Source organism: Castor canadensis, chromosome 3 (assembly GCF_047511655.1).
Source record: "Castor canadensis chromosome 3, mCasCan1.hap1v2, whole genome shotgun sequence".
NCBI lineage: Eukaryota > Metazoa > Chordata > Mammalia > Rodentia > Castoridae > Castor > Castor canadensis.
Window position 1 is genome coordinate 69,603,009 of NC_133388.1, and position 17,131 is coordinate 69,620,139.

A 17,131-nucleotide genomic window follows, 5' to 3' on the forward strand; every position below is an offset into this window, starting at 1 on the left:
ATTCATTGAATCCTGAGCTTGTTACCTGGAGGAAAAAAAGCTTTAAATCAGTAATCCGTTCATATTAAAGGATCTTTTGTAGAGCAAATTTAAAATTAAGCTGCTTATCTAAAATAGGCTATTTGCCATGCAAACAAACTTACAATCTGTCATAAGAGTGGAAGAAAGAATAGGCCCAGTGGCTGATATCTTTAATCTCAGCCTCTCAGATGGCAGAGTTTGGGAGGATTGTCTAACGATGCTGGTTCTGTGCAAAAACTTGAGACCCTATTCAAAGAATAACTAAAGCAGAAGGGCTAGAGGTGTTGATCAAGTCATAGAGCACCTGCCTAGCAAGCATGATGATCTGAGTTCAAACCTCGGAAGCCAAAAATAAATAAAAAGAATGGAGGAAATATCAGGTCTGTGAAAGTGTTACAACAAAGGGTGACACTTATTTTACCTTTTTTTGTGGCATATTTATGTATGGATTAAAAAAGGTGACAGAGTGCTTCAAGAATAATAGCCTGATTGTTTTATGAGTTTCCACATTTCTAGGATTATCAGGAAAAACTTTGAATTTGTTCCACAATTTTAAAAAATGTACTAAATAATCAAGAATCATTCTTATGCTGTTCCATAGACTTTATTTTGCTTGATTCTTAAGTTGAAGTATCAGTGATATTTTGCTTTTACAAGAATTACATATTGTATTTTCAACCCAAAGAGTAAGTGCTGACTTTAACTTTTTCCCCCCTTTTTTTGGTAGTACTGGGGTTTGTACTCAGAGCCTCTCACTTGCTAAGCAGACATTTTACCACTTGAGCCACACCCCCAGTCCAACATGCTGATTTTAATGTATAAATAGACTGTTTGAAAAATAAAAAAGGCAAAACTTTTTTAGGATGACCCATTAAATGCAAATACTTGGATAAAAAGGTTCTTTATGTTAAAGGCAAAAATTGTTTTAGATCTAATTCTTAGCCATAAGTGTAGCCATTTAGATTGGCTTTTTCCAGATATTAGCCATTTACGTAGAATTCCATGCTGCTGGTAAATAATGCTTTAAAACTGACAGCATGTGTTACCTAACTCCTCTGAACTTCATTAGCCTTCTAACAGCAATTTTCCCATTTTTATAAGTAACTCAGTGGTTGGAACTGCAAGAAGATAAAAATTTAGGTTCTTTATGAACTGACTTTTTATAGTTTGAACATTTAGAAATAGAATGAGAGGTACCTAGTTACTGCTATTTCTATATTATAAGTTCTGTTTATGTTTGTCATTTCATTTCATATATAAATTTATATGAATTCCTTATGAAAACTTATGCTTTTTAAAAGTTTTTGTGGTTTGTTTCAGTAGGAAGCTATATATTTATAGGAAGTCCACAAAATCTCGGGATACTTACTGATCAGTAGTTTCTGTCCTTTTATGAAGAAGTTTTTATTATTTATTTTTTATTTTCTTTTATGGTACTGGGGTTTGAACACAGGGCCTTCACCTTGAGCCATTCCACCAGCCCTATTTAATAAAGGGTTTTTTTTTTTTTTGAGAGGGTCTTGTGAACTATTTGCCTGGGCTGGCTTGAAACCACAATCCTCCTGATCACTGCTACCTGTGTAGCTAGGATTACTGGCATGAGCCACTGGAGCCTGGCTGAAGAAATTTTTTATACTGTACTGAATTTATTGCAGAATGCCCTCTCTGGTGTCTTCAAGTTTTTCTAAACCATTTCTTTACGTTAAGTATATCGGTAGTACCTTTTTTGTCTTAGTAGAAAGAACTTTCAAATTATATGTTGATTTCTATCTTTTATTTGGTAGTATGGGTTTGGATTTTTTAGGTTAGTAACTCAATTTCAACATGAAATAGTATGGAAATATTTATCTTTTCAAACTACATTTACTTTGTTTAACATTAATGTAATACAGCATGAAAGACAGTCATGCCTTTAGGGAGATTTCTTTTTAGGTAGATTGTTGGATTGTTGGGAGTTGGCAGTTGTTGAAATAAAATTTGTTGTAGATACTAATGATTGCATGAATTACTTATATAAGTGTTATTTATGAAGATAGGGTCATGGATATGATGTGATTTAAAATTTTTCTTGTTTTTAGGTAATTTTTAAAGAATATCTGATTTTGAAGTCTCATAATAAACACATTGTTATTTCCGAATTTTTGTGTGTATAGACTCTTATAGTTGCCTGGATCAAAGCAAATCTGAATGTCTACATCTCCCGAGAACTTTGGGATGACTTACTGTCAGTATTGTCATCGTTGACCTATTGGGAAGAATTGGCTACTGAGTGGTCACTGACTATGGAGACACTAACAAAAGTCTTAGCTAGGAATTTATATAGTTTGGATCTCAGTGATTTACCATTGGATAAACTGAGTGAACAGAAGCAAAAAAAGCATAAAGGGAAAGGTAAGAGTTGTTCAGAGATGCTCCACATAAATTTATTTAAAAGATTGGATGGGGGAAAACCAAGCCTAGGGAGAAGGGTGAGGGTAAAAGTTATATTCCTTCTTAATTATTCCCCAGTCCATTTACCCTCGAAGTTTAAAATTTCCAACAATAGAACATACAGGCACCCTGTCATTTTTCTTAACCTTAAAATCAGTACCAATTTTGATAAGAATAAAGTATTGTGTACATATTTAAAAGTTAAATAATTCACAGACTGGGGAATGTAACTAAGGTGGTAAAGCGCTTGCTTAACAAGAGCAAGGTCCTGAGTTCACTTCTCAGTACCATAAATAAATAAAATTTAAAACTTCATAATTTTAAATAATTAACCAAAATGGAAATTTATAAAATGCCAATCCTTATTACCTTAAGCAATTTTTAGTTAGAGCCAAAAGTGATTTTACTTTACTCTGTTTATATAGCATATAAAAATTATTTGGAAAATTCTTTTGAAAACATTTTCTTAGTTTAAACTAAAAGCAAACATTCCCTAGGTGTGAAATATTTGTTTAATGTTAAAAGGGGGTGGGACTGTAGTGTAGTGATTATATCATTATTACACGTCTTTATAATCCTTTGTTTGTTAGTATATTTATCCCTTTGTCTAAGATACTAAGAATACACCCAAACTACTATTTATTTATTTGGGGGTGGGGGACAGTAATGGGATTTGAACTCATGGCCTTGTGCTTGCCAGGCAGGTAGCACATTCTGCCACTTAGCCATACCTCAAGCTCTTTTTTCCAGACTGTTTATTTTGCAAGTGGCTATTACTGGCTAGCAGGATTTGCTTTTTTTTCTCTCTCATCCAGATATTTCCATTTCTGTTACAAAGCAAGTGGATGATAGAGAATTTATAATAGTTTATTGTTGATGGTGTAATTTAAAAATTCTGCCTAAGTTTTAGAATATGATTTTTACATAAGATAAAGCTAAAAAATAACTTTCTAGTACATAGTATTTTATCTTGTTACTTTTTAGTTTATTGTGAATAAGCCTAAGAATCTGAGGGAGCATAGCTCACATTATTTGATTAGGATTAGGTGATCAGCATACTATGTATAATGAGATTGAAAATGTACTTTTCTAGGAGTTGGACATGAATTTCAGAAAGTTTCAGTTGATAAGTCATTTTCTAGAGGATGGAGTCGTGATCAGCCTGGCCAAGCCCCAATGAGGCAGAGAAGTGCAACAACCACTGGCTCCCCAGGAACTGAAAAGGCAAGGAGTATAGTACGGCAAAAAACTGTTGGTATGTACTCTTTAAAATTGTGAGAATTGTACAGGACAATACATTTATAATCCTTAGAGACTGAATATGTGTGTGTGTATATATATATATGTATATACACACAAAGAGTCAATCAACTTAACAGTTGATTTTTGTTGTGAAATGAAAAACTTCTATAGCAAACCCTTTTTTTCCCTGGTAGCACTCAAGAGTCCAGTAACATGCTATTAAGATTTATCTTACTTTCTTGTTTTTATGTAGTTTATTTTTCTGTAGATATCCTTGTTTTAAAAATGTTACTTTACAGAATTCAAGAACTTTATAGAACTCAAGCATGAACTGGTATACTTTCTGTTAAGTCAGTATACTCACAAACATGGAAATTTAGGGTAGCTAATTTTCAGTACTATAATCATATAGTTTATTGGCTTTACAAACTTCTAACAAGGAATTCATACTCACTACTGGTAGATAGCTGAGGCCAGAATGGAATCTATTGCTTGGTTCCCTGCTGTTTTTAAAAAAATAGGAAATTCTTATAATGTAGGAAATGGCAGCGAAGGACACTGATTGGAAGAATTTCTAAGGATAAGCTCAGTCAGCATACTGTACACCTAGAAGCTACTTCAGCTTCTTTTTCCTCTCAGAGGTTTATAATTTGGTAAAAATTATAACAGAAAGTGTATTATAATGAAAAGCAAGGAGGACTGTGCCCTAATTGGTTTTTCTTTTTTTTTTTTTTTTTTCTTTTCCTACTAAACAGCTAGGTTAGGTGATCTTGGACAATTTATCACTTTCTAGGCTTTAAGTATTTCATCCATGTAGTGGGAATGAAAATACTTCTCAGGATTGAAACAAAATTTCTTGAAGTTTTTTAGGCTTTACAGTTTTTGATTCTAGGAAAGGAGAATTTTCCATGGGAATTTGTTTATATTAATGGTAATCAGGGATAAACATTAGTAATTTTAAATTAAAAACCACTGTTACAAAGAAATGTCTTCTATAAAATAGTGTTAAGAATTATAGCTTGAAGGGAAGACACAGGACTAAATAAAGAATAAGAAAATTAAAGATTTTAGAAGAATTAAAAATCATGGTTAATTTAAAAACCTTTAAAAAGGTCACATTGTATTATGCTTCTAAAAGAAGCCTATTTAATTATATGTTCCAAATGGGAAGAATAAGAAATGATATAAGGAAAAAATATTGATGGATTAAAATTAATAAAATGCTTAGGAATTTTGGTATACAGTAACTTTTTAGAGTCTTAAGGAAATACTTTAATTTGGGCGAGGGGACAGGGAGGGGTGCTAGAAACTAAACCCATGGCCTAGCTAGCGCCTGCTAAGCAAGTGCTCTACCAGTGATCTATTGATTGCATATGAAATACATTTGTTCATTTTATATTTGTGTCACATTTACAGAAAATATTTGTGTGTTAAGAAGCATACCTTAGTAGTACCAGGGAGTTTTATTATGATAGTACCATAGATGTGTACAGTGTACTTTGTTTTGTGTTTATTTTTGTTTTTTATTTTTAGTGGTACTGGGGTTTGAACTCAGGGCCTTGCACTTGCTAGGCAGGCACTCTGCCACTTGAGCCATGTCCCAGCCCACATATAATGTACTCTGAGCAAGTTTAGCCCCTGCATTATACTTCCTTAGCTCTCCTCCTACCCCAGGAATTTTTTTAAAGTTTAAATATTTATTTAAACCCTGAATCTTTTAAAAGTACCTTTTATATTTTTTCCTAATTATTTTATGCTTAGTTTATAAACTTTAAGGAAGCATAAAGACCCATTAGCTGTCTAGTAAGAAATAATCATTTGTTAATATGTTGGCATATGTAGTCTTTTAAATAGTATGTAATAAATAAAATGTCTTTAATTCAGCTAATCGATTACTATATCAAGCAACCATACCTGGCTTGCTCAGTGAATAAGCATATCAAACAAAAAGTTAAAACATTAAAAATTTGTCAAGAGAAATATGTGCATAAAGTTTAAAAATACTTAAAAGGCAGTATATTTAATTAAGATGTCATTTGGACATATGTTTTCTTAAATTTTTAAAATTAATATTTTGCCATAGTGAATGTACATGATTAAAAACTTCAGTCTGTGAAAAAAGTGTACACATTATAGTGAGTCTTCTCTCCTCACACTCCTCACCCTCCAGTTCACCTGACTGGAGACAACTACTGTTAACCAATGTCTTGAGCATCCTTCTAAAGATACTTTTTGCATATATAACTATATAGCATAATGCTACACTGTTGTGAATTATGGCATTTGCATATTTGAATGAAAGAAATTTTTAAGCACTCAACATGGAAACATTGTTCTAAGCATTGAAGATATAGTTGTGAACAAAACAAAGTCCATCAGAGCTGATAATTCTAGTGCTGGGGATACATAAAATAAATAGATAAACTAATAAACACCAGGTAGTAGAAGGAAATTATGTAGAAAGGTGAATCAGGATAGAGAACTGGAAAGTAATAGGGCTGATGATTGGTACTATTTTAGATAGGAAGGTCAAGGGAGACCTGTTTTATCATATAACAACAGAAGCTTGAATAAAGCCAGAGAATGTGCTTAGCAAATACCTATAGAAAGTACCTTCTAGGCAAAAGGAGAAGTAGAAATGCCCTGGAGCCAGGAGTGTGCTTAGGTGTTTAAGGAAGAGTAAGACAGTCAATGTGGCTGAATTGGAGTTTTGAATAAGAAAAGAAGAGAATGTTAGGAAAGGAAGCCAAGCTACAACGATTTGTTATATAGCAAAAGTGTTGAACTTCCTGCATCATATTTCATTACAAAGGAGTACCATAATTTAACCTATGACCTGAAGATAGACATATTTTATAATTTTGTGCTATTAAAATGGTACAGAATATGCTTATATATACATTTGTACTTTGTGTATATATGCAGGTATATCTGTAGTTAAAAATCTGCAGAATTTAAAGTTAATTTGCTCCCTAAACAGACCATACTAATTGGTAAACAACTCCATTTTCTTTTCTTGCTGCTTGTTTCTTTAGTTACTGGTTTTGTTTGCTTTGTTTTGAGCAGTACCTGGGCATGAACTCAGTGCGTAATGTTTTCTAGGCAAGTGCTATACCAGTTGAGTTACTCCTCCAGTTAAGAATTCCGTTTTCTTCCATATGCTTACCACTAATTATATTACCAGATATTTTGCTCCATGGCAGTGTGATTTGAAAAACTATTTGATTGTAATTTTAATGGTTCATTGTTGTTGTTGAAAAGTGGGCTTCCAGCTGGTCGAAGCATCAAAAGTCACTAGATCATAATCATATTAAAAAATTGTGTGTATATGGGAATGTGAAGTTAATCTCTACCAAAAAGTTTAAGCCAATATATAGAGAAGTAACGAAGGAATTTGAAAAATCACAGTATAAAGCCTTTATAGATTTACACAACTATGAGTATATGATAAAACCATTAGTTAAAATGTTGGTTGAGAACAGGACATTCACTTGTTCACTTGTTGCCACATATCAACCACAGATTTACATTTGCAAAGACTGAGTAGACCTTTACAGTAGAAAAATCCAGAGGCTGTACCTAATTCAGCTTCTAGTTAGTTTATAGTAGACATAAGAAATAGAGAGCTGAGGATGTGTCAAGCACCTGACTAGCTAGCATACATAAGGCTCTGGTTTTGATCCCCAAGCACTGGAAAAAATAAAAAAATAAACCAAAAACATAAACAGAAGTTAAATGACTTCATGAGGAAACAATGTAGCACATTTTATGAGATTCTTTCAAAGAGACAATATATTTCTTAAAAATTGGCAGTGGAGTTTTAGATTAAAGAAATAATAACTGATGAATCCTGATCAAGCCCTACTTTGAAAAAAAGTTACAAAATGCATTTTTCAGCTAATTGTGTAATTTTGAACATGAAATGGCTATTAAATGATATAATGAAATTTTTGTTAATTTTTTTAGATGTTTTGGTTATATAGGAGGATGACCTTACCATATATGAATTCTGTAGTATTTAGGGAATGAAGAGTCATGGTACTTGCAGTTTTACTTTCAAATACTTCAGTGAAAACGTATATACACACAAGAAAGATAAGGCAAATTTGGTTAAATGTTACCAGCTTTTGAATCTAGATATGCCTCTATACATTGTTTTAAATTTTTAACTTTTTCTGTGTTTGAAATTTTTCTTAATAAAAGATTAGGAAGAAAGAGTTACAATATAGTAAACTTGTTGTTCTGGATATGCTGGAGCTATTAGATATTCCTACTACCTTTTTGTAAAATAGCTGTCTGCAAAGAGTTAGAGAAATCTCCAAGACTCTCCTTCCTTTTTTTTTTTTTTTTTTTTTTGTCAGTACTGGGCTTAAACTCAGGGCCTCATGCTTAGCTAGGCAGGCACTCTATTACTTGAGCCACTCCACCAGCCCAAGACTCTCCTTCTTAACTCTACTTTCCTATCCAAACTAGCCATGTGCTAAAAATGGAATATAGTAATAAGCACACAGGAAAAGTAGCATGACCTTGAAGCAAATGACTGATAATCATTTCTGAGATACAGACTAAGACTTTGGTTTGAAGGACTAAATTAAAGACTTTTATATTAAACTGGGGATCTTGATAAAGGCAAAAGATTGATTTCTAACAAATGTAAATTATCTTGGAAGAGTGCACTCTCAATTCAGAAATCCCACAGGTTAAAATAAACCAAATATAAGCTCACAAAGATTATTAAAAATAACAAGGAAACTATGTAAGTGAGTTAGCAATAAGAAAACAGATTTAGTCCTTGAACAGATTTTAATACCTAATAGTGAAATATAATTTTCAGACTGCAACATGCAGCCATTTTTGAAATGTTTAAAGAAAAAAGATAGATTCATAAAAATAATTTTAAAAGAGAAAAAATTAGACCTTATAGAAATAAAAATGTAATTGCCAAAAGAATAAACACAATCATAATGAATTCATAATCAATTCATAGATTAGATGACAGATGAGAGGTAACTAAAGAGAGCATCAGTGACCTAGAAGAGAGATTTGAGGAAATTACTCAGGAAACTATGGAATACAAAAGAAAGGGTAAGAAGTATGTAGAATATGACAGGATCTAATATATCTAATTGGAATTCCAGAAAGAGAGAATGAAGGAGAGGCAGTATTTCAAGAATAATAAAGAATTGATGGAATATATGAGTCTATGCCAATAGAAGCACGTAGTATTTAAACAGAATAAAGAAATAGAAATCCATACTTCAATACATTGCAGTGACACTGCAGCATGAAGACAAAGAAGAGTTTAAGGGCCAGATGCAGTGGTTTACATTTGTAATTCTAGCTAATAAACTAGAGGAAATATTTACTAATTCTTTCTGTGAGGCCAGCATTGCCCTAACGCAGATCAGCTCCTTAAAAAAGCAAGAAAGGAAAACCATGTGATCACATTAATAAGATGTAGGAAAAGTATTTTTTCAAAATTCATTACCTACTTGGGGTAAAAATTCTTACCAACTTGATAAATCTGCTTTAAAAAACTCTCTCTAATATCATGTTTAATGGTGAGAAACTAGATTCTTTTTTTTTTTTTTCCTTCCTTGGAGACAGTGTCTCTATGTAGGCTGTTCTCAATCTTGCAGTCCTTTTGCCCAATCTACCTAGTGCTGGCATTACAGGCATGTACTACCATGCCTGGCATATTAAATTCTTTTCTAAGGTCAGCAATAAGGCAGTGTTACCCACTTTCACCACTCCTATTCAGTATTCTTTCTAATTCAGTAAAACAAGAAAAGACAAACAAGTTGGGAAGGAGTAAACAAAATTTTCGTTGTAGATAATTACATTATGTAGAAAATCTGAAAGAAAACAGCCTCCTGGAATCGATAAGCAAATATAGCAAGGTTGCCAGATATTAGATCACAAATCTGCATAATGAAAATTACAAACCTGTAACCTCTAATGAAAGAAGTCAGAGAAGATGTAAATCAATAAAGAAAGATTTCATGTACATGGATAAGAAACATTGGCAACATATTAGGTCTTCCTAACTTAATCTGTGTAGTTAACACAATCCAAAATTCTTAAGTTATTTTGTGAATATTAGCAAATTAATTTTAATGTTTATATGGAAGGGCAAAAGGTCCAGAATAGTCAACACAATATTAAAGAAGAATGAATTCAGTGGAGTGATAAAAAACTGATTTCAAAACTTACTACAAAGCAACAATAATCAAGACAGTGTGGTGTGGGTGAAAAGATAAGTGGAATCAAGTAGGTATTTTAGAAACAGACAATATAACTAGAGTCCAGTGGTCTAGGAAGGAGCAAGGGAACAAAGGCAATTTGATGGAGAAAGGAAGGTCTTTTCAAAAAACGTTGCTATGGTAACTGGACATCCACATGCACAAAAAGATCTAGACACAGAACTAATACCTTTCAACAAAACTAACTCAAAATGGATCACAGACCTAAGTGTAAAGCACAAAAGTATGGCACCTAAAAGGTAACAGAAGAAACTCTAAGATTCTTGTTTGTCGATGAATTTTAAGATCCAACATCAAAACAAATCTGAAAGAAATTTACTAAGTTGGACTTCATTGAAATTAAAAACTTTTGCTCTGTGAAAAAAGAGCAAGCTGTAGACTGCAAAAAATTCTTTGCAAAACATGTATATAATAAATGATTGGATCCATAATATGCAAAGAACTCTTGAAACTCAAAACAGCTCTCTTGAACAAGATCTGAACAGATATTTTACCAAAGAAGACATACACGTGGTAAATAAGCATACAAAAAGCTGCTCAACATCCTGTCATTAGGTAATTACAAATTAAAACAAGATTCTACCATATATCCACTAATAGCCAAAGATTGACAACACCAAATGGTGGTAAGAATGTGTAGCAACAGAAACTCTTATTGATGATGACAATGGAAAATGATATAGGCACATTAGAAGAAAGATAGTGTCTTACAAAACCAAACATGATCCAGGCATAGTATTCCTTGGTATTTACATAGAGTTTGAAACATATCCATTCAAATGTCTGCACTCAAATATTTATAGTAATTTTATTTATAATTACCTAAGATATCCTTTAGTAGGCAAATGGACAAACTGGCATATCCACACAGTGGAATATTATTCAGTGATAAAAGAAATGAGCTCTCAGGCCATGCAAAAAACAGGAATTCTGAATGCATACTGCTTAGTCAAAAAAACCAGTCTGAAAAGGCTACATTCACATTGTTATGCTTTCAACTCTGACATTCCGGAAGAGGCAAAACTGTGAAAGAATTATAACATTATATAGGGGAAGGCATCAGGACAAAGAGGAGGGGTGAATATGTACAGGACAAAGGATATTTAGAGATAAGCTATTTTTTATGATACTTTATATTTGTCAAAACCTACAGAATGTACTATAACACTAAGAGTGATCCCTAAAGTGAGTTGGATTTTTGTTAGCAATAATGTATCAATATTGGCTCATTAATTGTAGCAAATGTACCACCCTATTACAGGATGTTAATAATTGGGGAAACTGGTGGAGAGGTAGAAGGGGATATATGGGAACTCTTTGTACTTGCCACTTATTTTTTTCTGTAAATCTAAAACTGCTTTAGAAACTGTATTCTTTAAAGAAATGTATATATTCTTTTGGAATAGAAAGAAACTCAAACATTTGAAATAACCATAAATTTGCCTGTGAAAAATTTATTTTTTTCAAGTGAATCTCTTCTTTTTAATTACTTTATGACTTGTATTTGGGAGAAATCGGTCATGGATAGCATTTCTTTGCTTTTAATTTACATTTCTCGTTTATGCATCATTCCCTTTAATAACAAACCTAATTCCTCTTTTGTTAAAACTATGATATTCTTTCCCATAATTCTGAATTATTCAGTAGATTGATAGATAACCTTTCATACTAATTTAAACTATACAGCTTTGTTTATATTAGTGGGCTAAACTGATCTAAGCATGTACTTAAAGTTCATGAGGATACAAGTATATTTGATATTGAAATTGGCAAAATAGTTATTTTATCACATGGTAGTCAAAGGCTTATTTTACTAGTGCCTTCTAGAATTTTTAGGTAGAGGGTCTGAGAGAATTTATTGATATTTTCACTTAAAAATGATAATGGGTTCTTGTCTGCACTCAAAAAATATTTAGCATTAAAAATGGCGTAAGTCTTTCTTCCCAAAATACTGAGAATAGCTTTATTAAGAGGAAAAAAATTGAGGGGCAATAAGGGGGTTTGAACTCAGGGCCTCATGCTTGCTAGGCAGGCATTCTACCATTTGAGCCACAACTGCAGCCCAAGAGAAATTTTGCAACTAATATTTCACCTATGTTTAAAAACTAAAAGTTTTATTTCAAGAGCATATCTAGGTTTTTACTTATGCCAATAAATATTAAGAGATTATAATAAATTTAGGAATAGTTTTAGAACATGTTCACGAGAAGCAATGTAACTTAGTTGCATTTATGATTTAGAACCTAGTATTCAAATTTTGGAGCAAATATATCACTTTTGTTTTCATATTTTGGTCTTAGTTTATATTTATTATAATAATGGGCCTATATTTGGGGACTTTAAATGTATTTCTGCCTATGGACAGGAATGTACACATAATGTGAATTTTACATATAAACATATATCATTGTTCCTTGATGTACCCAATTTCTTAAATACTGCTGGACATAGAGGCACAGATAGATGTTAGCACAATAATAATGAGTGACTGCAGTATCCCACTCTCACCAATATATAGGTCATCCAGACAAAAAAATAAAAGAAACACTAGAGTTCAATCACACTATAGATCAAATGGACATACAGACATCTAAAAAATATTCCACCCGACAGCTGCAGAATACATGTTCTTCTTAACAGCCCATGGAACTTTCTCCAAAATAGGTCATGTTTTAGGACATAGAGCAAGTCTTAACAAATAATAAGGAAAGTGGAAGTAACTTCTTGCATTTTATTAGATCACAGTGGTATTGAACCAGGAATCAACAAGAGAAACTACAGAAAATATACAAACACATGGAGATGGTGCAGGGCAGTATACTCTTCAATGATTATTGAAGAAATCAGAAGAGAAATTTAAAAATTCTTAGAATGAAGTGAAAGTGAAAACATAACTTATGGAAACCTTTGAGATACAACAAGTCCAACAAATGTACTTCTAGGAGGGAAATTATAGCTATGAGTGCCTTTAAAAGTCAGAAATCTCACATAAACTAATTATGCCCCTCAAGGTCTTAGGCAAATAAGTCAACCCCCAAATTAGTAGAAGGAAAGAAATAATAAAGATTAGTGCTAAAATTAATGAAATGGAAACTGAAAAGAATAATACAAAGGATCACTGTGACAAAGAGTTGGTTCTTTGAAAATTTAAGCAAGAGATGGACACAAGCCCTCAGCCAAACTTACAAAATGAGAGAGAGAAGACACATACTAATAAAATTAGAGAAATAAAAGATAACATTACAACAGATACTACTGAAATCCAGAGAATTAGGTAATATTTTGAAAATTTATATTCTACTAATTGGGAAAATCTAAAAGAAATAGATAAATTGCTAGACATACATGGCTACCCAGTTTGAACCAAAAAGATACAATAGACTTAAACAAATCAATAATGAGCAACAAGATTATAATAGTAATTAAAAAAAAAACTCTCCCAGCACAGGAAAGCCCAGAACCAGTTGAATTTACTACTGAATTTTTTACCAGACCTTTAAAGAACTGACACCAGTGCTCCTCAGACAATTCCACAAAATGCAAAGGGAAGAAACATTGGTAAGCTCATTCCATGAAGCCATTTTACCCTAATACCAAAACCAGATAAGTACACACACACACACACACACACACACACACACAAAACCTCAAAAGTTTAGGCCAGTTTTCTAGATGAAAAAATCCTCAGGAAAACACCTACAACTCAAACTCAATAATATGTCAACAAGGTCATACATTATGATCAAGTTGGTTTCATTCAAAGAATGCAAGGATGATTTAACACACACAAATTGATAAATATAATATGCATAAACAGAATCAAGGACAAGAATTACACAAATATCTCAATTGATGCAGAAAAGCCTTTGACAAAGTCCAGTATCCCTTCATAATAAAAGCCCTGAAGGAATTAGGGATATAGGATCATACCTCAACATTATAAAGGCTATATATGACAGACCTATAGTCAATATTATTCTGAATGGGGAAAAATGGAAAGCATTTCCTCTAAAATCAGGAAAGTGACAGTCTTTTATTAGATAGTGTTTGAGTTCTTTGTAAGAATAATAAGGCAAGAAAAAGAAATAAAAGGAATATAAATAGTAAAGAAGTCAAACTGTCCTTGTTTGTAGATGATATGGTCCTATACTTAAAAGACCATAAAGATTTCACTAGAAGACTCAGATCTGATATACACTTTCAGCCAAGTAACAAGTGCAAACTCTACATACAAAAATCAATAGTTTTTCCATACATCAAGAATGAACTTGGTGGGAAGAAAAAACTTAGGTTTTTATTTTTGGAGGCCATTCACAGTAGCCTCAATAAAAAGAAAATACCCAGACATAAACATAATCAAAGATGTTACAGACCTTTACAGTGAAAACTATAAAGCATTAAAGAAAGAAATTGTAGAAGACTAGAGGATAGAAAGAACCCCTATGTTTCTTTTTTTTTTTTTCATTTTTCTTTTATTATTCATATGTGCATACAAGGCTTGGTTCATTTCTCCCCCCTGCCCCCACCCCCTCCCTTACCACCCACTCCGCCCCCTCCCTCTCCACCCCCCACCAATACCAGCAGAAACTATTTGCCCTTATTTCTAATTTTGTTGTAGAGAGAGTATAAGCAATAATAGGAAGGAACAAGGGTTTTTGCTGGTTGAGATAAGGATAGCTATACAGGGCATTGACTCACATTGATTTCCTGTGCGTGGGTGTTACCTTCTAGGTTAATTCTTTTTGATCTAACCTTTTCTCTAATACCTGTTCCCCTTTTCCTATTGGCCTCAGTTGCTTTAAGGTATCTGCTTTAGTTTCTCTGTGTTAAGGGCAACAAATGCTAGCTAGAAGAACCCCTATGTTTCTGTATCAGCAAAATTAATATTGTTAAATTTGCCGTATTACCAAAAGTGATACACAAACTCATTGTAGTCTCCATCAAAATTCCAATCACATTCTTCATAGAGATAGAAAAGAAAATCCCAAATTCATGCGGAAACACAAAAGACTCTGAGTAGCCAAAGCAATCTTGAGCAAAAAGGTCAATGCTAGATGTGTCACAATACTTGACTTCAAGCTATACTACAGAACAATAGCAACAAAAACAGACTGGCACTGGCACACAAACAGACACATGAACCAGTGGAATAGAATAGAAGATCCAGAAGTAAGCCCAAGCAGGGTTTGCCATCTGATTCTTCAAAAAAGCACCAAAAACATATGTTGGAAAAAACATTGCCTCTTTAACAAGTCCTCTTAACAAACTGGTTATCCACATGTAGAAGACTGAAACTAGATCCTTATCTTTTACCCTGAACAACAATCAACTAAAAATGGATTAAAAACATTGATGTAAGACCTCAATCTTTAAAATTACTAGCGGAAAATACACAAGAAGCACTTAAAAATAACAGCCAATGAGTTTCTGAATAAGACTCCAGTAGCTCAGAAAATAAGAGCAAGAATTGACAAAAGAGATTGCATCAAATTAAAAAGCTTTTGCTCGGCAAAAGAAACAATCAAGCCAGGTACTGGTGGCTCACACCTGTAAATACTAGGTACTTGAGAGATGAAAATCAAGAGGATCATGGTGTGAGGCCAGCAAAAAAGTTAGTGAGACTCAATCTCAATAGAATAAAGAGTGTATGATGGCACATGCCTGTCATCCCAGCTTTGGAGGATCATGGTCCAAGTTGGCATGGGCACAAAGCAAGACCCTATTCCGGAGTAACAGAGCAAAAAGTGCTAGAGGCATGGCGTGAGCTGTGGAGTGCCTGCCTAGCAAGCATGAACCCTTAAGTTCAAACCCAGTGGTGCTGGGGTTTGAAAAACCCCAGTGAAAAAAAGAAAACAAAAACACAAAGCAAAGATATAGCCTACAGAATGGGAGAAAATCTTTGCTAGATATTCAGCTAATGGGATCGGTATCTAGAATATATATAATGAATATATAAAGAACTCCAAACATTGAACACCAAAAGATCAAATAATCCAACCAATAAATTGGCAATGGAACTGAGGACACATGGCCAATAATTCATGAAAAGATATTCAATATCCTTCCTATTGTTAAAGTACAAATCAAAACTACACTGAGATTCCATCAAAGCCAAGTTAGAATTGCTATCATCAGAAAAACAAAAAAAATAAGAAATGCTAGCAGACCCAGGGAAAAAGTAACCTTTATTTACTGTTGGTGGTGATATAAATTAATCCAGCCACAATGGAAATCAGTAAGGAGGTTCCTCAGAAGTTTAAAATAGACTGTCTGTGTGATCCAGTCATACCACTTCTGAGTGTATACCCAAAAGAGTCAAATGCAGCTTATAATAGAGATACCTGTATAGCCATGTTTATCACCACCCTATTTGCAATGACCAGTTTATGGAATCAGCCTAAGTGCCTATTAGTGGATGAATGGAGTTTTACTCAGCCCTAAGAATGAAATTACATCATTTGCAGGAAAATGGTTAGAAACACAGATCATATTAAGTGAAATAAGTCTGTCCCACAAGTAGTATATGTTTTATCTCATTTGTGGATGTTAAGGGGAGAGAAAGAAAAACAAAGTCATGAAAGTAAAAGGGGGACTACTAGAGAAATGGAAGAGGATCTGGTTAAAAAAGTAATAATAATAGTACTGTGATTATAAGTTAACTGTCAAAGTACATTGTATGAATGTGTAGAAATGTCATAATTTACTTCTTAAATAAGTATATGTGAATAAAATTTTAAAATTGAGAGAAATATATCTAATATTTGGAAATGGGAACATGTTATACTTGCCTTCTTCATGCTTGCTTTTAGAGTTGTATATTTATGTGATTTTAATGGTATGTCACTTTTGCTGTCCATGAGTTTCTTATGCTATATGTAAATTCTGGAGCAAAAGTTACAGTTTTTAAGGCGTCCTGTATGGTCCATCATGAATTTACAAAGAACACATTATTTTCTATTTCTTACTTTCTTCTATTGGGGAGATGCAGGAAAATAGGATGTTTTCAAAAATAGGCATGCTCATGAGTTTGATGCCTTTCAATGTTATCTTTTCCATGCCTGCAGGTTTAATATCGATGATGGATGTGGCTTAGTAATGTGTGCAGTGATCGGAATGTCAGTATCTTTAAGTGTTTGGATTAGTAAGTCCCCAAAAGTCTCAATAACAAATTCATT

General features: G+C 33.0%; 1 protein-coding gene across 6 annotated transcripts in view; it reads left to right on the top strand.

Moving 5' to 3' along the window:
• Nucleotides 1–17,131, top strand: part of Ralgapa1 (Ral GTPase activating protein catalytic subunit alpha 1) — a 241,944-nt gene that overhangs the window by 94,751 nt on the left and 130,062 nt on the right. For all 6 annotated transcript variants that reach the window (XM_074068142.1, XM_074068145.1, XM_074068143.1 and 3 more), the window contains exons 15-16: nucleotides 2,175–2,412; nucleotides 3,545–3,706. In XM_074068142.1, coding sequence (XP_073924243.1) covers nucleotides 2,175–2,412; nucleotides 3,545–3,706 — 400 coding nt within the window. The remainder of the gene's footprint in view (nucleotides 1–2,174; nucleotides 2,413–3,544; nucleotides 3,707–17,131) is intronic.